Source organism: Podarcis muralis, chromosome 11 (genome assembly GCF_964188315.1).
Source record: "Podarcis muralis chromosome 11, rPodMur119.hap1.1, whole genome shotgun sequence".
NCBI classification, from domain to species: domain Eukaryota; kingdom Metazoa; phylum Chordata; class Lepidosauria; order Squamata; family Lacertidae; genus Podarcis; species Podarcis muralis.
In genome coordinates, this window is record NC_135665.1 from 44,757,144 (window position 1) to 44,778,007 (window position 20,864).

General features: G+C 41.4%; 1 protein-coding gene across 1 annotated transcript in view; it reads right to left on the reverse strand.

The window, feature by feature from the left end:
* Positions 1-2,006: 2,006 nt before the first annotated feature.
* NDUFS4 (NADH:ubiquinone oxidoreductase subunit S4) overlaps positions 2,007-20,864 on the reverse strand; it is a 45,793-nt gene continuing 26,935 nt past the window's right edge. Inside the window, exons 3-5 of the mRNA XM_028748440.2 lie at positions 10,851-11,023; positions 7,634-7,707; positions 2,007-2,221 (exon numbers count right to left, since the gene is read on the reverse strand). Coding sequence (XP_028604273.1) covers positions 2,118-2,221; positions 7,634-7,707; positions 10,851-11,023 — 351 coding nt within the window. The 3' untranslated portion in view covers positions 2,007-2,117. The remainder of the gene's footprint in view (positions 2,222-7,633; positions 7,708-10,850; positions 11,024-20,864) is intronic.

Sequence of the window (20,864 nt, forward strand, 5' to 3'; positions counted from 1 at the left end):
AGTGGGGAAGAAGCAATTTTGATAATTCCAGCATTACTACAAAGCAATTTTAATGGCATTTCCTGTTCCAGAAGAATACTGTACTATTCTTGTTGGTTTGGGAAACTGCCTCCTTTCTCCTAGAGGTCAGAACAAGAGGGTTAGTTGTGTAATAAAGCCTTTTTCTTTTTTTGGCAGATGCTGAAGTTCAGTAACCAAACATCACATTTTAACACACTGCCAGATAACCTCTCCAATGATGCGCTCAAGCCAAGCAAGTCCCCTAATCATGAAATTAAAAAAGGGAGATGCTGAACTTAGTCTAAATATAGACTTCCACTTCCCTGCACCAATACTTTGCAGATAAAGGAGGGATTAGCTTTCTATTTCACAATATCACTTACTGGATGCATTTGTTTAAAACTGTCCCATTAAAACTATGCAGTGTAGTAACACTGCCATGAAGCTGGAATCACTCCCTACAACTTTGGCACATTTTAAGCATGCATGTACTGGGTTTTTTTTAAAATGCTAGTGATGGGCAGCCCAAGATTTCACTGATGGGTTCAAATATGAGAAGTTCAGCCTCCCATCTTGACCTTCTGCCACTGTGGTTTCTAGCCACCCCACCCTCCAAAACCATTTCACCCCGTCACAATCTTTTTGCTTAGGATTTTAATCGTTGTCATTAGAATTTCATCAGTAGCAACTTGTTACCTGCACTGAGCACCAGGGTTGAGGTGCGCCAGCAAGTCTTTATCTAGGTCTTCCCCAACAGTTAGGATCACAACTCCATCAGTGTCAGGAAGTGGGCAGCCTGGTCAAACCTCAACCAATTTTCAACGCCCTAATAAGAAAATCTTAATTTACAGATGTGATTTGATTTTGGGTTTTTATTTATTTTGGTGTGCATTGATCTCCTCCTGCTTATTTAACATGCTGACATGTTCATCATGCAGTTCCCATGCTTGAGCACCAGGAGGAGACAATAAGAACTGCCTCTTCAAAGCTGCCGGGTCTGGAAGCACCGAGGAACTAGAACTGCATTCGCCTCTGCTCTTGGGAGGTAAAAATCGTTTCCTATAGCAGGGGTGGAGAACCTTTGATCATCCAGATGTTGTCGGATTCAACTCCCATCAGTCCAAGCCACCACAGTTAATGGTCAGGCATGTAATCCTGATGGACAGCATCAGAGCCTGTTGCTCATGCTACCTCCCAGGAAAGTGCTAGGACTGGGCGTTGCTGTCATGAACTTAGCTTCTGGAAAGTCAGCAAATGGTTTTGGCTCTGGGGCTATGGCAATTTCCCTAGGTTTTTGCCTTGAGATCCACTGCCTCCTCCGTAATACTCAGAACACACTGGGTTCTGTCCAAGAGGATGACCCCCTCCCCAATTCTCTCACAATGGCAACAGCATAGTCAGGTCCCTGGCAGCTGCCTGCCCTACTGTTGTGCATCAAGGGCAGGCAATGGCAGAGTTTTCTGTTGCGGTACTTAAGCATTACTGTGAGTGTACCTTCAAAGGCTAAAAACAAGATCTTACAATATTTTCTCAATCAGACTGCAACTGAGGTTTATAGGAATGTGACACTTAATTCAGTCTTTCAGAGCTAGTCTTCAGATAAGGAATCTTTCTAGGAAGTCAGCTGTAGTGAAGTGAACTGGAAGATGCTCAGAGAAAATGCAGTTTACAAAACTGCTTAAAACAGTAAGCAGAGATCGCCTGCTGCCAGCACTTAAACAGATTAACCTCTTCTATATAAATAAGCGAAAAAACCAGAGGAACATCTAACAGCCTTTCTGTGTGAAAGGATGGACATTTATTGAACTATAAAATTACTCCAAAAGGCATGGCTTGATCTTTAATGTTGCAGCTCATTTCAAACATTCCTTTTAATGAATTCCACGTACAGCAATTTCCTAGAGGTATGAACACCCCAAATCTCCTCTCTAAATATAGGGAAGTTTGTAACAGGTTCAATTGGAGACATCAAAAACATTTTAAATAGACACCACAAGATGCATGAGTAGTTTAAAGGTCAAATTTATTAGGAGATTAAGAGATGTATTATACATGGACTATAAATACAGCACAGCTGACTTTATTCACAGTCAGACGCAGAGACAGCCAATGCCAACCTATTTTGTGGACACCCTTGTTCTTTTGTTCCAAGAAAAGTTTGCACCATAAGACTTGGATTTAGGTTTTGGAATCCTCTGCTCTTGAACATCATAGCTCCAGCCTAGGAAAAAACATGTAGAGAATTCTAAACAACACACATGCACCCAATAACAGAGCAAGTGCAACACAAACAATTGCAACGTCAAGCTTTTAAGAGCTAACAAAAAAGAAATAACCAACATATTTGATATACTATATGTAATTACTAGCTTATTCTTTTGTAAAAGGCAGAGAACAATAATCCTTTAAGACAGATATGCCTTAAATGTGACCTCCACCTGTTCTCAGGTTTGTCAGATCTCAGGCACTGTGTGTTCCAACTTTCGCCGCTCCTGCTGATAGACCAGCACCAACAGTTGACACATGAAGTCCTGTAATCTCATGCATCTACACCTCTCTTTCTGATGTCGGGCCAAGTTTTGAAAATATGCATGGTAGCAGGGTACCACAATGCCACAAGGAAGCCAGAAGGACAAGGAGGTGAGCTTGGGAGAATTTATTAAGCGGCCTTCTAATCAGAATCAGCTGCTCTGCAGACCAGGGACACTGCCAACTCTCCCACTGCTTAAAAAAAAAATTCAGATGAAATCAAAGGACACTAATCTCTTGCAGGGGTTTTCTCTCCCTGTAAACCTTATTCCAGTTGCACCCATCAGATTTGGCACATGGAGTTGCATATGATGATAATACAGGGGTGGAACTGCTGACCACAGAAAAGAGATGGGGAGTCTCTTGCTGATAGATAGGGTTAAATGAAGGGCAGGCAATCTTGAGAACAGACTATTCAGATACTCAGCAAAAGTGTAACACGGCCAACCTCTGTCAGTGAGCAGGTTCTAAAGGCTACCAGGGAGTAGAAGGGAGGGAAGCTTCCTTCATTCTTAGATATGCCTTATGCATATGCTTTTTTTGTGCCCAAGTGTGTGTTTTGGACTTGTGTTTCTGAGGTGGAGCTGCATATTTCAGAAGCAGTTTGCAATAAGCCATGAAGGTTGGTTTTCTGTTCAAGAAGACAAGTCTACAGGATACCAACAGCAAACACTTAAATTCTAGTTATATTCTACAAAAGATACAGAAAATTTGTCATGACCAAGTTTGTAAGGCTGAGCTAATTTGTTTCCTTTAGAAAAAGTATTTGGCAGGCGATCCTGACAGTCACCTAAATATGCCCCATGTGGAGCCATAGCTCAGTGGCAAAGCACATGCTTCACGTGCAAAGAGGTCCCAGGTGTCTCCAGGTATGGCAGGAAGGATATCCTGTCTGAAACCCTGGAGAGCCACTGGCAGTCAGTGTAGCTTCCTATGTTCCCTAAGGCACATCAAGCCCTCCTACGAGCACAATACCCCATTTTCAGGAAAGGCATATTAAGAAACCAAGCAGAGGGGATAGAAGCCGGTAGGCGATTTCAGTGCAGGATTAGATTGTGCTTTCATTGTTTCTGCTCTTCTATATTTCAACCAATAGAAACCTTTAGCTGAATTTATAATAAGCACTGAAAGAGTAACATAATGAGCAAGGGGAAAGTCCAGAAGTATTCTCTAGAACCGAATTTTCCAAAATAAAGCTGCTTATTCCATCCCATCCCATTTTCTCTCTCTCTCTCTCTCTCTCTGCTTTATTTCTGTGTTCCAAAATCTCCCCCTTTTTTCTTTTTTTATTGGTTCCCACATATTGCAATACAATACAGATGTACCAAAGCCAACACCATTTCCTCCCCATTCCCCCATACCTTTACATTTTCTATTTCCTCAATCCATCATAATATTCTTTTCTCCTTCCTCCCACCTCCCTCTGCCCCACTCGATTTCCTCCACATTATACAATTTACAATAATCTTTGCATTCTACAATCTTCTCAAATCATCTATATATTATTATTATCTTTTCTTACTAATTTTTCTTCCATCCAATACTTCACATTTTAATCTAGGCATGTTAGCGTATCTTTTTTTTGAGCGATATTTTGCCATATATTCCTCAAAACATTTCCACTCCTTTAATTTTTGATTTGACTGATTTATTATAGCAGTTAATTTTGCCAAAAGTAAACATTCATTTAGTTTACAAATCCATTCCTCCTTTGTGGGTATAGTTTGTGACTTCCACCTAGCAGCAATCACTATTCTAGCAGCTGTATTTGCATATAGAAAAATTATCCCCCCCCCCCCACGTGGTATCTCTTCATCTATCAATCCAAGGAGATAGGTCTCTGGTTTCTTTGTTATTGATATTTTCAACATCTTCTTTCTTCGTGTACTACTATCCAAAATTTCTTAATTTCCTCACAGCTCCACCACATATATATTGTTGTTCCTATTTCTTCACCACATCTCCAACAGAGGTTGGATTTCAATTTGTATATCTTTGCCAACTTAACTGGCATTAAGTACCACTTATAGAACATCTTTACAAAATTTTCTTTAATTGTATGAGGCAGTAAATTGTATATCCCCTCGCGAGAGTTTCTCCCATTGCTCTAGATAGAGATTATGTCCGAGATCCTGAGACCATTTAATCATTGTTTCTTTCACCACTTCTTCCATGAATTCCCAGTCCAATAAAAGATTATATGCTTTGGACAACATTTTTTTGTTATTCTGTATCACTGTGATGTTAAATTTTGAATCCTCTTTTGCAAATCCTTTCTTTTGATCCGAATTGAATATACTTCTAAGTTGTATTTACCACCATCTGTCAACTTCATATTGCCGTATGTCTTCATAGGATTTTAATCTGAGTTTCTCCTGTTCCTCTTCCAATAACTGTCTATATGTTGGCCAATTTGTCCTCATATTCAATTTTTTTATAGCATATGCCTCCAGTGGTGATATCCACCAAGATGTCTGTGGCTCCAGATGTAATCTATATTTGTTCCAAACTTTATATAATGTACCTCTTAATATATGACTTGTAAATTCTTTATTGACTTTTACTTTCTCGTAATTAAGATACGCATGCCATCTATTATTAAAACTTTCAAGATCCAATATATTAGTTTTTTTCCAATCTCTTACCCAAATTAAACATTCTGCTTCATAATATAACATTCTGCTTCATAATATAATTTTAATTCTCCACCAAACCAGATCCACCTGTGCATTAATGGACAATCTCTGCTTTCCATCCATCAACCCCCTGCAGGCCAGGTAAGCGTGCCATAAAATGACGAGGTGCATATACAACATACCCAAATAACTACGCTATGTACCACACACATCACAGAAACCCCACAATAAAAGTCAGCTGATTGGATTGCTTCCTCTCAGTTCAACTTCACATATCTAGTTCCCTCCAAATAAGGATGAAAAGGAATGGCAGTATATGCAATTTTGAATGTCCTTTATGCACCCAGAATCTCTCTTGTACTGGGCCAAGGTAATAGCTATGTTTCCAGAGATCACCCAATCAGCAACTTCTCTGAGGGAAAAATCAATGAAGTGGCACAGACCAGCTCCCTCTTATCCCTTAGCCCGGTTAATGTCCTGTCACGCCATGATCCCAAGGGAGCCCTCCTTCTCCCAGATAGGTAGGCATGAGCTTCTACTTGCCCTCCTGTGACTAAGCAGGGTTGAGCAAAAATGCTCTGTGCACACACACACACACATAAAAAATAAAACCCTACAAATAGAAAAGGTGCTGAACTTCCAGTGTAAGTTAAAAATACCTTCAGCATAATTCTTTTCTGGGATTCGTTTAAGGAAAGTTTATCCTGAAGCAAAAAAATATATGCTAAAAAGGAAGATATTAGACAGGCTTGGGTTTAGCACACTAGCCTTCATCCCTCTAGAGACAAGCTCAACTTTTGACTCTAGAATTTGAGAGTGAAAATGAGTTTAATGGCCCCTTGTTTCCCCGAGTGTTATAAACTAGCACATAATTTGGCATCCTTGCCAAGCAGCTCCAATCTCTGTGCTCAGGAGGCCTAGTTGTGGAATTAGTGAAACTTGTAGACCAAGATAAAGGTGCCCTGGCACCGGCAGAGGGGAAACCTTGTCCCTCGCCCGCATTACACTGGGCTGTAGGCCAACACTCTTGGTTCTTCACGTTAGCGAGTAGAGTACTAAGTTTCTTGTCAAATATTTGCAGGAAATGAGAGAGATAAAAGGGTTTAATTTTTTTGTGCCAACACTTAAGGAGCTGCAAATGCTTACAAGAAGTTCTCCTCCTCAGAAAGCCCTCAGACTATGCTAGGGAAAACTGACACATCTGAAGTGTGTTTTATTTCCGTTAGGAAGACGGCTAGTTGAACACTTTCAGCCTTACATAAATAGAGCCAGATAATAATAATAATCTAAAGACGGGTTTTTAAGAAGCGGTTTGATAACCACCTCTTTCAGCGAGTCTGGGAAGGCTCCCTCACAGAGAGAAGCATTCACCACCCCGCGAAGCTCATCGCCCAGCCCTTCCCTGCTAGCTTTTATAAGCCAGGATGGGCAAGGATCAAGGAGACAGGTGGTTGGTTTCATTCGTCCAAGCAGCCAGTCCACATCCTCAGAGGTAACAGATTGGAATTGATCCCACGTAACTTGACTAGACAGGCTCGGTATAGGAAAGCCAGCTTCCCAGTTTGCAAAGCTGTAAGGATGTGTGCCCCGCATTGACTTGTGAGCCACATCAAACTATTGTGCTTTAAGTCACAGGGCTTAAGCCAGTCCTTTAAAAAAGATGAGTCTGTATGCAAATGCATAGTGTAATCTATTTTTCCAAATTCAATTTTCTCACAGTAGCAAAGAATTAATCCTTATGGTGTTTGTAAAATCAACTGTGTTCCTTCACCTCTGAAGGTCAGGCAGCAAAACACAAGGAATATATTATCCCGCATGCTTCCAGTAGAATGGGGGACTAGAATGGACAACTTTGAAAATATCTGGTTATGCCAGCAAAGTTGCACAATAATGCAATGCTACCTCTTGCTCAGTCATAGGAAATCTTAATCACTAGGGAAGATGTGGCTTAGGACAGCAAAAGTCAGGAAACAAGGCAATGCCTGAGTTAGGCATGAGCATTCAAGGCTGGGTGCCACACACCACCTGGCCCAGGGAGGGATCTGATGGGCTCTATAAAGGACTACTGCCGCTGCTGAGCAGATAGGGCTCTGTTTTGTTTTTTGTTTAAACTGCTGTTATTTTTTTACCTATGTCATTTTAAACTGTGATATTAATGCTGTATTCTTAGTTTTAGATTTTGATTTATGTAGAAATTGTTTCCCATTTGGCTGTGTATTTTTTGATGTGGTTTATTTATTTTTCATGACTTTTGTAATTACGTAAATCTTGTTATGCTGTAAGCTGCCTTGAGCATTGTTTTTTTAACTGTGGAAAGGTGGCATACAAATAAAAAATGATGATGATGATGCTTATGGAGAATTATGGCACTTGCTGGGTAGGAGAGCAATGGAGTCCTCTTTCCCATTAAGTGGAAGAAGCAGGCAGTGTGCCACCAAAGCACTGCATGGAGCGTGGTCTGCACATACCGTTTTTTTCAGCGAAGGCTATAGCAGCTTCTTTCGTAGAAAAGGTCATCAACACATTGGACAGAGGATCCGCGCTGCAAAATACCAATGTTTAGTTATTTATTTGCTTAAAACATTTTAAATACCACTCTCCATCACACTAGATTTTAGTGTGGTATATACACACCATCTCTCTCTCACTCACAAACTACAATTTTCACATTTATCAAAATGCCATGGGGGGTAAAAATGGTTCTGCCTGGCACTGTTATATTTAAGAGCACTATTAGTCCCGACAGTGGAGAAGATATTCTATAACCTGGGTCTCATTGCTGAGAAAGCTCTCTTCCTTGCAGACTGTCTTTGTACTAGTGATGGAAGAGTTACGTGGAGGGAAAGAGTCTTGGCGGATGATCTTAAAAAACAGGCATGTTGACATGGGAGTAGGAGCTCCTTTAGGTATAGTCCCTGAGCCATTTAGGGCTTCAAAGATTAAGGACTAGCAGTGTGCAGTATTCCAGGCAACAGTTATCAGAGCATGGATCACCGGGGCCAGCCTCCCTCCATTTGGAAGTGGCTGGACTGCTGAAAAACACTGTATGCCACAGAAGTCATTTGGACCTCTAATGACAGTGCTGGGTCTTAACTGCTTTCCCAGGGTCAGTACAATGGTTCAGAAAAGACTGAACACCATCTCCCAGGACAGCAAAACTATCTACCTACAACAACTTCACCTTGTCAGGATTCAGGTTCAGATTATTAGTCCTCATCCAGCTCATTACCAAGTCCAGGCACAGCCTCACCCAATTCAGATGACAAAGAGAAACAGAACTGAGTGTCCTCTGTGTACTGAGATCCACTGGGGAGTTCCTCCTCCTCCTCCTCCCATCCCCAAGTGAGGCTCAGCACCTCAGTGACCTGTGAGTGGCACCCAGTGATGGCACCCCAGCAACCAACAACTTTCCACCTTGATATAACACTGGGTGCCAACTCTGGCTAGTTTTCAGTGTCAGCTAAAATCTCATCTATTCTGTCAGACTTTTAATGGGGGTTTGACCATTGGCACATTGATATTCATACTGAGAAGAAGGAAGTGGATTGTCTACTCAATTTGCCGTATTTACTCGAATCTAACGCTCACCTTTTTGGGCCAAATTATGTTGCAGAAATTAAGGTGCACGTTAGATTCGAAAGCACATTTACAATCATCAGCAAATACCTTTCTTTGGTTTCAAGGTTTCGAAAATTGAGGTGTGTGTTAGATTCGATGGCGCATTAGACTCGAGTAAATACGATATATTGTTTTAATTGTTTCAATGCTACTGTGTTAGTGTTTTTATTTTATGCAACGTGCCCTGTGATCATTTATTTGATGAAGGATGAGATAAAAAACTCATAAATGTAAACAAATTGACATCACCCAGCAGCTTCATACATTAAAAAACATGGGGAGGGGATAAAAAGGAACATTGTGGGACAGCACAAGAACCAAAGGGTTGAATAGAAGTCTCCCAGTCTCTTGAAAATTCAAAATGCAGCAAGGCAATATAATTCTTTATAATAGAAGCATTTAATCAGGCTATCTCTAACCAAATATTTGTACTTGAGGCATGATAAAGGTTTTCTGCCTCCGGCTTCCTGTTCTCCACGATCCCCAATAGCTGCAGATGGGAATGCATTTTGAGGTGTCAGAAAATTAAAAGAAGACAACAATGAAAGGTAATCTACTTTTTTCTACTCTCATTTCATATTTCTAGAGAGAAGGCTGAACCACAAAAGGGCCAAGAATTCTTAGCCTTCCACTTTCTGAATTAGCCAAACCTCCAGCCCACAGCAACCCAAAATGCTAAACATATGCAGTACATCTTTTTTTCAGAATGAAATACCCCCACCACAATAACTAAAACAGAACTTTCTGTGCCAGCAAGAGAAGCACGGTGAATTATCAGAATTTATGAGAATACATGCATACATTATAGAGCTTCTAAAATTTATATAAAAACTTATCCCAAGGTCACAAAATGGGGAAACAGACCCTTTCACTGAGGACGGAGGACATAGTTGCATCATTATTAAAACGGTGTTTTGGCATGGAATATTCAGTTATCTGCTTTAGAGATACTGAACTAACTTGCTAACTTTATATGTAAAGACTGATTGTGAACATGACTGTTTTTTTGCCATGCCTTTTAAAACACAGAATTGAACATAATTCTGTGGAGATGCCGCCGCATGCTACTGTCATACAAACATACACCAACTCATTTTGGAGGTCACTCATTATCAAATTAGGTGGAGAAGGAAATCGAAGGTATTTTCCAGCCCCTTGTAGCCTGCCTTGGGCGACAGCAATTTAAATATGTTACTGAACATATTTAGGGCAGCAGAGTGAGCTCCATTATCAGTGTCACTGCAACACACACTTATTGTAACTGTTGCTGAAATTTAAGTTCATTGAATTGCTAAGTTCTCTTCTCAAATGTGCAGTGAAAGAGCCTCCAAAATCTAATTTCAGAATGAATCTGCTACCAAAATAATACTTAGTTGTTGTTGTTTTACTACATTCCTATCCCACCTTTCCTCTAAGGTGCGCATGATGGCATACAGGCTCCCCTATCCCCATGTTATCCTCCCAACAACACAACCCTGCAAGGTAGGTTAAGCCAAGAGATTGCGACTGGCTCAAATTCACCTGATGGGTTCATAGGTCAGTGGGGATTTGAAATCTGGTCTCCCAAAGAACATTGCAAATATAACGCTTCGTGTGTTTTATTTAAATAATTTCAGTACATTATCTTGGTAATCTTTCAGCCCCTCAATACAGTGGATCGTGAGTATTGTGCTCATATTACAGATGGGGAAATTAAGGCAGAGAGCTAGTGCCATGCCTCTGTACTTGAAAGTTTCTAACTTGCTTGCTTTGAGAGGAGGCAAAAGAAAGCCCTCTTGAGGCACAGGCAGTTCTGCTTTAGCTGAAACTGAGCATGAACCTTGGAATTAGAATCTTGTCTCTCGACGTCCCATTTAAGCAGTAACAACCAGTGGCAGCCAGAAGATCTGCAACAGTCTGTCTACCAAGCCCCACTGCAATATCAGCTGATGGAGTCTTCGGAGATGGTGAAGACAGACAGACGAGAGAATGTGGAAGGGTTTGCTAGGTTCAAAAGGCCAGAGAATAAAGCTCCATAGCACTCAACAGCCTACCAGCTATGGAACTTGCCAGCTATTTTATACTTACGAAGATGCCCAGCCCATCAGTGGGTTTTCCCAGCGCTCCCTTGTGTCAAATTCTATCTTCCATTTTTTTGTGTTGTTAACACCAGCTTGCATGGCATTACGGGCTGGAACAAAAATGTGAACTTTTCTGGTTTTGATATGCTCCTCTGGTACACCTGTCAAAGGTGAAATGTCCTGGGGGGAAAAAGAAAAAAAGAAGAATAAACAAATATGACCCAGGTAAGAATAAACAGGTTACTTTCCTCTTCTTAAAATATGTCATTTCCATCCAGGGAAATGATACGAACAATCCAGAAGAAAGAGGCTTATCACTTCTGGGTTGGATTTAACCAACTGCTCTCACTAGTGGAGATCTGTGCATTTTTGTAGTGTGACTGGGCTTTCCTTCCTCTGCTTCCCCACATGACATGGCAGGGAGGAGGAGGAGAAGAGGGGAGACCATTCTATCAAGCAATGAGAACTGAGCAATCTCCTTAGTGCTACGTGGAATTCCTCCCTCTGAATTCAACTAACCTGCAGGAAAACACACTCTTTTGAGACTCTTTTTGCTCTCTGTAGAGTCTTGTTTGAATCCCAATAGAAGTGGGTGAGAGGTTTAGACATTGGGGATTGCAAAGGTGGATTCGAATGGGCTGCTGTGGCTGTCAGTGCTGAGCATCTTGTCCTGGACTAGCTGTACCAACCTTGGTCATTGATGCTTGGTAGCAAGTGGTGTATGGGCAGGTGTGGAAGGATATGGTTTCAACCTGACAAGTCAGACATTCCAAACTAGGTTGAGGCAAGTATTTGGGCAAGATTACTTGAAAACATTTACTTCATAGACAGTTTTGGATGCCATTCTGAGGCTCCTGAATACTTTGATAAAGCAGTTATGAATTGTAACACAATCTGGTTGAAATCTAAAGACTTGCAAGTGCACTCAAAGATTTCCAGATCTATACCAGGGTGTTCTCTCCTCCTCTAAATGCAGTTTCCTGTGCAGCATCAGAGGCTATTTCAAAGGGTCCCCAACTTTCAGGAGTGTCTTTTGGGGCTGTGAAGGGGTTTGCAATAGCAGCAGAAACATTCAAACAGCCTGCAGTGTTCATATAACCCTCTTGGATCCTAAGCATTGCTGGAAGAAATTAACCCAGTTTAAAATATAATCTGTCTTCTTGTTGCTATGAAGCAGCATTGCAGAAAAGAGGGTGCCTCCCATGTTACTTTTTATTAGTAAAAATTTGGTTTTTAAAAAATAAATGCTGAGTTGTACAGTCACCCAATAATATTATTCAGGTTTTTAAAAAGGCACATAATGGGGAACTGAAAAGTCAGTGTAACCAGTGTTAGAAAGCTAGATATATGAGCTAGGCGCGGAATGGCTCCTAAACCAAGGGTGCAGTCGCCAAAACGGAATGTCTAGTTGCCATTTTGAGCCAGACTGCTTGAAAAATTTATTTTTCAATACGACTTTTTGGTTCCTGAAACACGTTCCAATTGCGCACATAAAATATCACAGATAAAATTCTACAGGATGTGTTGCCAGTGTGTGAAAACAGTTAAGATCCAAGGATCCCCAGGCAAGTGGCCACTAGCCAGGTGTAAGATGTGCCTGGCGAATTTTGAACGCTGCTAGTAACTTACTGTAGGCAATAGTGTCATTGTATGCATTCTGTTAAGGTTTGAGAGGGGAAAGGCAGCAAGAAGGCTGGATTGTTGGAATGATGGTGTGGAAAGAGGGGGTTTGGCTGTATGATGCAAGGAGAAGGCCAAATCTAACCAACAGGAAGGTATCCATCTCAAGCCCTTTGTGTTACCTGCTCCCCGCCCTTTATTCAATTATGTGCGAGATCCTGCCGGACAGAGAACTGTCTCTTTACACTGGTGCGGTGGTATTATATCCATCTCAAGCTCTTGCGACTGGGTCAGGCTATGAAAGTAAACTTTACGGAAAGCCTCTCAGCAGTTCTCTATAATTTGCACAGCAATCCTAGTCCTTTAACAGCTGTTGACAAAAAAAAGAGTGTGGATCATCAAATACTTCCTGCAGAAGCCACCACATTAAGCTAGCAGAAGTAACTCAAAACTGCCGCCTACTTAGATTCTTGCATGCACAATGCCAATGGGAGAGGCTTGGACTGTCTTCCGCTGCCTTTCTCCAGGAACAAAAGGCTGATCTGGTACAGGTCCAACTGCAGGCAGACAGAACTAATCCAAACCAGTGATGACATGACTTAAATTTGAGGAGGCAAACAAGTCTAAATAGCACATTGGGATTTTTAAAATAAGCCTCCAGCTACCAACTTCAGAGTCTCTTCTGTCACAGAGTTTAAAAGCTCTTCATATTCTCACCAGACCATCCTTAGAAAGAAAGAAAACAGGAGGCCCGTCTTCTATTCCCTTCCTCCCCCCTTTTTTTGCTTCACTTTATAAAATAAACTCAGAGAGATCAGTCACAACTGCCAAGTGTGAAATGTTTGTCTTGCATTTAGAACCAAGGAGGGGGGGGGGGAACCCCACAGGAAATTACAACAACGCACAAAAGCTGAGCTCAGACTACCTAAAGCAAACTGTCAAAATATTTTAACAATTTAATCATAAATGTTTTCTTTGAGTGCAAGTAGTGTTTATGTTGAATACCAGTCTAGTCATAATATGAAGACACACCAATTATTAGTCAAAATGTTGCAACACACAAAACTACATTCTCTCCTGACAGATTGGCATTTGATGGCTAAAAAAAGAAATATCGGAAAAGTTGTTTGGTTGGGCAACCAATTGTCAGGCTTCACACAACGTGTTTTACCTGCAGAAAAAAATAAGGCGAGGCCTGATTGTTTCAACATGTCTGTTTATAGAAATCAACTAGCAATAATACATCCGCTTTCATATTAACATATCCTTGGGATTAGGACATATTAAAAAAAGAAGGCGGGGGGAATCCTTTATAGGTCACCGACTAAAAGGAATCCAGTTCTCATTAACTTTCAAAAGGTGAGGCATTTTTAAAAAAACCAAACAAACATGAAAAACGAAGTAGAAGATATTAAGGAAGAATAAAAATGCAAAACTCATTTTTACTGGTTTGAGGGTGTGTCACATATATTCAAATGATACGATTCAAGTCTCTCTTTAGAGAGACAGAGATGGGGGTGGTGTGTTTGTACACAAGAGGTTTGTTTGTTTTTTTAACAACTAAGTGGCACATAAATTTTATGAAATAAGAAAAAATGCTCTTTACAACACAGCTTACAGGAGGCTTCAGCATGAGCTCCCCAGCTCTTTGGGGAAAAGGCAGAAGATCAACGGAAGACAAGGAAGGCATGAGCAAAAGCACACTATTTGGGTGGCCTGGAGGCAACAAGTATTTTGGATGGAAAAGCGAGAGCCAGAAAGAATATCCCAATCGCCTCCACCAAGTGTGACAGCTCAGTGCGCAGGGTATATGCATGGTCTTAAATGACAGAGATCCTGGGTTCTGGTCTCTTGGCTTTTCTTTCCCCTTTCAAGCAGCACAAAGCCATCAAGAGTGGTTGCTGACTACATCACACTAGGCCAACATCAAGGAAACAATCTCTTCCCTTCCTCACACCCTCAGCATAGTTTCCATTTCTCCTACTGACCATCTATGGTGGGAGCTCAGCTGTTGGGGAAGACAACATGGCCTTGCAAGCACATGTTGGGAGTTTGCTGGCTCCAGGGGTGTCCCGTCCTCTGCATCAGGTGTGGGGAACCTTTGGCCCTCCAGATGTTGCTGGACTGTAATGCCCAGCAGCCTGAGCAAGCGTGGCCAAGGATGATGGAAGTTGCAGTTCAGCAGCATCTAGAGGGCCAAAGGTTCCCCATAGCTGTTCTACCTGCTCATCAAGTAAGGGAGCACTGTTTAAGCAGTTCAGTGTTACTCATAACTGCAGAGCAGGTGGGGGAGAGGATCCTCTGCAGCCATATTTTGCACATCTATTTCCCTACCCCAGTAATACTGAATTATTTAAAGAATCAGAGAGTTGCAGGGGCTATGTGGGGAAGCCCTGGCAGCCATGTTTGGCGCATGTGAAAAGGGGCCGTAGCATCTCTAGAATGGACCAGGATGCCCCTTGTGCATGGAGGACCAGTGTGTATGAAGAGCCCCATGACCACTGAACACACAGATGGCAGCGGCAGCAGGGGACACAAACATGACTACTGAGTGCACTGGCAGAGGCAGCATAAAGCACCCCACAACCACCACCCCTTAATATATTTCCAATGTTAAAATGCAGCATCCCAAAAAGTAATGCTGCCTATTTGTTTGCATTTATTTATTCTCTCTCGCACTTCTCCATGAAGCACTGCTTTTATTGCTCTGTGGTTTTCCATACTATATATAAGAGGTGGTAGCCAACTAAGTCATGTTCAATCCATTGAAACAAGCGAACTTAAGTGGATTGATTTCAATGAGTCTACTCTTGTGTATGACTTAGCTGGCTATCACTCAAAAAAAATTCCTCAGTGTCAGAAACTCCCCAACCCTTTTTTTGCAAAATCTATTGCTTTTGTGAGCGGTCAGCTATAGCTTTGCAAAATATGTTCTACCTGCCAATCAGCTGCCACCTTCCCTATTTCCTAATATTTGTTCAAATTCACAGATGACTCGCAGCCCGCTTGCTGCCCCCTGCACACATTATCGTATTTCCCTCTTTTTTCCCCATACCACCCAAAACACGGGCAAGGACTTCAGGACCACGACTGTTCCAGAAGTGTGAAAATGCATAGTCCTGATGTCTTTGTATCTTTTTTTTTAAGAAGAAAAATTAAGTAATATTAGGGATGAGAGCCTGGCTCTCATGGAACATAGCTCCTGGAGTTGTCTGGGTGGAATGCTCGCTTCACAGCTCACATTCCACTCATACTCTCTTTTCTACCGCCCCCTCCCCACAGTGTACCAGTGCTAAGCAGAATAAACTTGCTTCACTGCTTGCATTCTATTCAGCCAGTCCCACCTCCAAATGTATTTTGAGGCCAAGCCAATTGCTCACTTTTGTTCCGACTCCAGTGTTACCTCTCCCTTCTTTGCGCCTGCACAGAGGCTTCAACTGCTGTCTGCTCATCCCCAGAATGCTCCAAGGGTTCATGCAGCTCAGTTTCTCCCGATTTTTTGGCTCCCCCGATTCCCCCCCTCCTGAAACATTGGACGCTTTCCTCCCCAGTTCCACAAAACTAAATGATTTAGTTTTATATATCTCAACAGTTTCCCTAGGCTTGTTCCTGCACCCACCTCATTTGCATGTGGAGACACTAAGAAGCATGATAGTATTATAAGCTTACACACACTCAAATTTGCAAAAAATAGCAGGTTTTAAAGCAATTTTCTGTGTTAGCTTCTGCAGTACACAAATCATGGCTTCTTTTTGCAAACACTTGCAGGTAGGGGAATCCTTCCACAAAGTGTGTCATATTTTTTAAGATACTTGAACAGGTAAATCTCTGTTTTACATTGTCAACTGGAAGTGAGAAGATACGATTATACGTGACTCACCATCTCTATGGGAAAAGCATGATACGGAGGCCTCCTGTTTACCATGGTTGCTAAACATGCATTGGTCTTTAGACTACCAATATACCAGGTGATCTTCACAGATGCTTTCCTCACGTCAAAAGTGAAAGTACAGACCTGGTACACATGGCGTTTTGGATTATAATCTGTGGGTTGTAGCCAACAGTGGCTTCATGCTAGCAGAAAGTGCTTGACCAAGGCAAGACTCCATTCCTATCTTCTTCAGCCCTCTGTACCAAAATACCACATACTACTCCAGAGAGTCACCCAGCTCTTAACAGCAGGGCTGCTGGGAGCAGGAAACTGCAGTGGGTAGATCGGAATTGATATTCTTGCACAAGCAGAAGTGTTTTCTATTAGAATTAGGTCACCACTGAATGCAATCACATTTCTGTCCTTTATATTCTCATAAGACACAGTAATCATAACTTTTCTCCTTCCCCAGTTCTGAGCAACAGCGAATCGTCCCCTGCCACCCCAAATAGCATCTCTTGTTGGTCCTGAGTACATGGAAGATGTGCTCTAGATAGAGGCCAACTGCTGTCTGCAGTAGCCGGACTTGCAAAAGAAGCCAAGGGAACTCTGGAGAGGAATCTCCTTCGTGACTTGGTGGAGGAGAATAGAATCCAGTCTCTCCTCTCCCCAGAAATGGATGGGGAAAGTAGGTCACAAGAAGGGGATATTTCTACTGAAAAGCAGCACATCAGAGATGAGGGCTTCTTCACTACTGGAAGTTAAACACTAAAGAAAGCTACGCTATGTCCTAGGTGCACAGCATCAAGTCTCTCTTTGCCTCACCCCCATCAAGTCAATCCACTGCAGGGCCTTTTCTGTAGTTATTTTAAAACTAGTGTATAGCTTTACAATAGGACTATGCTGCCCTTGGAAGATTTGTTATGCTTAAAAATTACTTCTAATGAAGAAAAAGGTCTAGTCTAACGTGAAAAAGTCAAGCCGTAGATACCATGGTATTTGACTGGCTGAAACTAAAGAGAAAAAAATCCCTTTAGTGGTGGCAAGGGATTTATCCTTCTGAAAGCCTCTTTTTCAGAGCAAGAAGAAAAACAGGGCCTGCTTTAATAATTTAAAATAGCTGCATGATGCTGCTAGCTCGTTGTACTTTTGATTCATTACAGCCAAAGTTTCCATGCCTTCTGGGAATACAGCAATTGTTTATTGATATCTCCCCTCCCCTCTCCCCACATACACACTCCTCCCTCCCCCAGTTTAAAGCTGGCAATTGAACAGACAGTTGTTTAGGACAATGAGTTTCTGGATTGTGAAGCCCTGAGTTGTCCTGACACAGAATTGCTGTTTTTGCTTGCACTAGACATGTAAGGTACTGTAGCATTGCTGAGCTGTTGCCAAAGATATGGAATAAAGGCTTGGCATCTCTCACATACTTGACACCTAAAGAGCACAGAAGCTCTAAAATTCCTATTCCCTGTAGGCGCACTCTCAGTCTAGACAAACTGATTTCTCACACTTTGAAAATGCATTACAACACTCTATTGTGATCATTTCATCCACACAGCTTCAGCTACTGACAGAAGAACCTGTCCTTTTAGCGACATTTCAATGGGCTAAAGCTCCCGCTTCAAGACGCCATTAAAAACAATATAATACTTGAAAAGAACTAAGTCCAACTCTCTACTGTGTCTCCAGCGCTTTGTTCCGAGTTCAAGTTCTCAGTGAAAACTACCTGTGAACCAACTTTCTGAAACAAAGATGTTGGGAAAGAGTTGGGTTTTTAAATTTATTTTTAAAAAATACCTTTTTGTATATTTAGCAGTATTGTGCTTAACAATTCCAAGCTTTCTGTGTCCATTCATTTTCAAATGCTGACAGCAGAGCACCTGTGGGATTTCTTTGATATTATGTTGGGGTGTGTGCATCTTCAAAATATAGAAAACAAAAAACTGGTGCTTTGTATATATAATGAACTAGAATCCTGTTTGGCATGGCAGATGATTCTTTCCATTTTGAAGCAGGTTTTCAGGTGGAGTGATATAAGAGAGGTGCTTTTAAGAACAGGGAACAAAGAGAGGAATTTTAATAACGAAATACCTCATAACACAACTGTAAAACAACAACAACAGGAAACCAATTTCTAGGGTTCTAACCTTTAATTTTCACTCAAAGCAGAAGAAGTGGGCTACTTTTAAATTAGATCACTCCCTCCAAAATCATGGAAGAAGTTTCATCGTTAGTGTTCTGCTTCATTTCTGAGAATAATTGTATTACTTCAGCCCCCTTGTTATGGGGGAAATTAGTAATGTAAGCTTTTAGACAATGATATGGCCACAGGGAAGAAACAATAGCAAACCCACCCTCCTACCCCACAACCTCTGGGCATCAGCAGTTTTTGTTTCATGAAATCAGGAACATATAACAATTTCACATCTGCATAACGACAGAGCACACAAATATGACCACAAGAGATTATACAGAACCCATGAGAGCAAATATCTACTGTTTAACATTTTCCTCCTCTCTAAATAAAAGGAAGCCGGGAACAAGCAATGGGAAGTTAATGTCAAAATGCAGAAAACCTCCCAGCAAGCTTCCAGCAGCCACCCAAGATTCAGAGCCTTGCTAGTTGCCCTCTTTTCAATGCCAGAATTTCACACATTTCAATGACCATTATGACTTCAAAGAATCAAATTTTCATCATTGTCCATCATCTGCCGGTTGATTTGTATAAAAGGGTTCTTCTGCATGCACTCCAGACAAAAGCCCCCTAACTTCCATTATATCAAGTTTAAAAGTTCTGTTTGTGACAGTTGTGTCTGTGGTAAATTAGGGTAACACTGAAGGAGTGCAGCTGCTCTGCAGGAGCCTCCTTTCTGGCACCATTTCACTTAAATAAAAAACTGAATAATTAGCCTCTGCCTTTATTAAACCACACTGGACTTAGTAATTACTTCCGGTTGCCCAACCTACTTAACCTCCACAGTTTATACTTTTTTTATATATAAAGATAGGGACTGAAGAGATGGTATCGCTACTTTAGATAAGTTTAGACAAATTTGCTAGCATGCCTCATATTTTAAATAGACCACTAAGATGTTGCAACGGAGTTGGTTAAAACAGACTGTGCCAGGACAAGCACTGGAAGTTTAAAAACAAAGTTCAAGAGCATGGAGTTGAAAAACATACGACTGGGACAACTACAGTGTCTGCCTCTATGTATTGCTCCTGAAAATTGTTTGTGTGACTTTTTGACGGTGAAACTGTTTCATTTCTCAATGTTTTTCCCTATTGTCTTCTGGGATGAGGTTTGAGGAAGGGAAGTCTGCAGAATAAACACTTAACATGAGCAGGTATGTAACTAATAGATTCAAACAGCACAAGCAGTGGGGAAGCGCATTAGCCTTCAAGAAATTACTTTCTATACCCAAACGCTTGTCTTTTTGCTACATAGACATTCATACAGTAATTCTGGGTTGATTCCCACATGGAAGGCAGCTGTGGTTTTTCTCCATTTGATCCCTTCTGTCTATCTCCCAATAGGGAATCTTTGGGAGAAATGTCAGCATGCTGTACAAAGATATTGTTAGCAGTGGTTTCCATAAATACTGTGGTGGAAAAAATTCTGTCAATCACTAACATTGCTGCTGGCCTGGTTACTGTATCTATGTATAACCCAGCTCATGCTTGTATTTCCCCACAGGCACCTGGAGATGACCAGGAGGGAACGAAACACCAAGCTTTCGTGCATCACTGGGCACTGATCTGCCCAGAAATAGCATCCTACCTGAACCATTTGCAATGCAATGGCTTCCTTGCCACACAAAAGTACTGAAGGAACAGCATCAAGGAAGGGGTGAATATTAAAGAGCAATTAACACAAGCGAGCTCTACCACAGTTCCTACTCATAGTTTTCATATTCACGACAATCCAGTCCAAGCCTCACCCATATATGCATTAAACCACAAACGTGCACAAATGAGAATGCAAAATATGGCTGAAGATTTGCTATCAACTTACTTCTCCTTTGCCCATCCTGTGTTAACTAGTGGGGCAAAATATTAGAAACCAGAGATCCTATCTTAATGACAACCCAACATTAGTTGTCGCTGAATTTTTCCTAAAGAAAAAACAGCAGGAGGAACCAAAGAAAGCAAAAAGAGAATTTCTGACAGAGGGGATCAGCCCCCCATTTTCAGGGACGATTTGCAAATTACTTCCTTCCCCCTTTTTGCGAATACCTATGGTGTTTCAATAATGGATCATAAAAGCATAACACACTAGGGCTTATCCACACTTCCTCTGGCCCCACTGCTATCTCCCTGGAAAAACAGCTCTTTGCTCTTTAATGCTCAATTTCAGGTATCCAAGAGCTGTCACATGATCTGAGATTGAAAAGATGTGTCTGTAGGCTCTTTGGTTTTAGCCATACTACCAGCCATAAGAATAATCTATAAGCTTAACAACCCAGCACCACCTACAGCATGACACCGCATTAGTAGGCATTAAAATTTTTTTGAGGGAGAGGGACT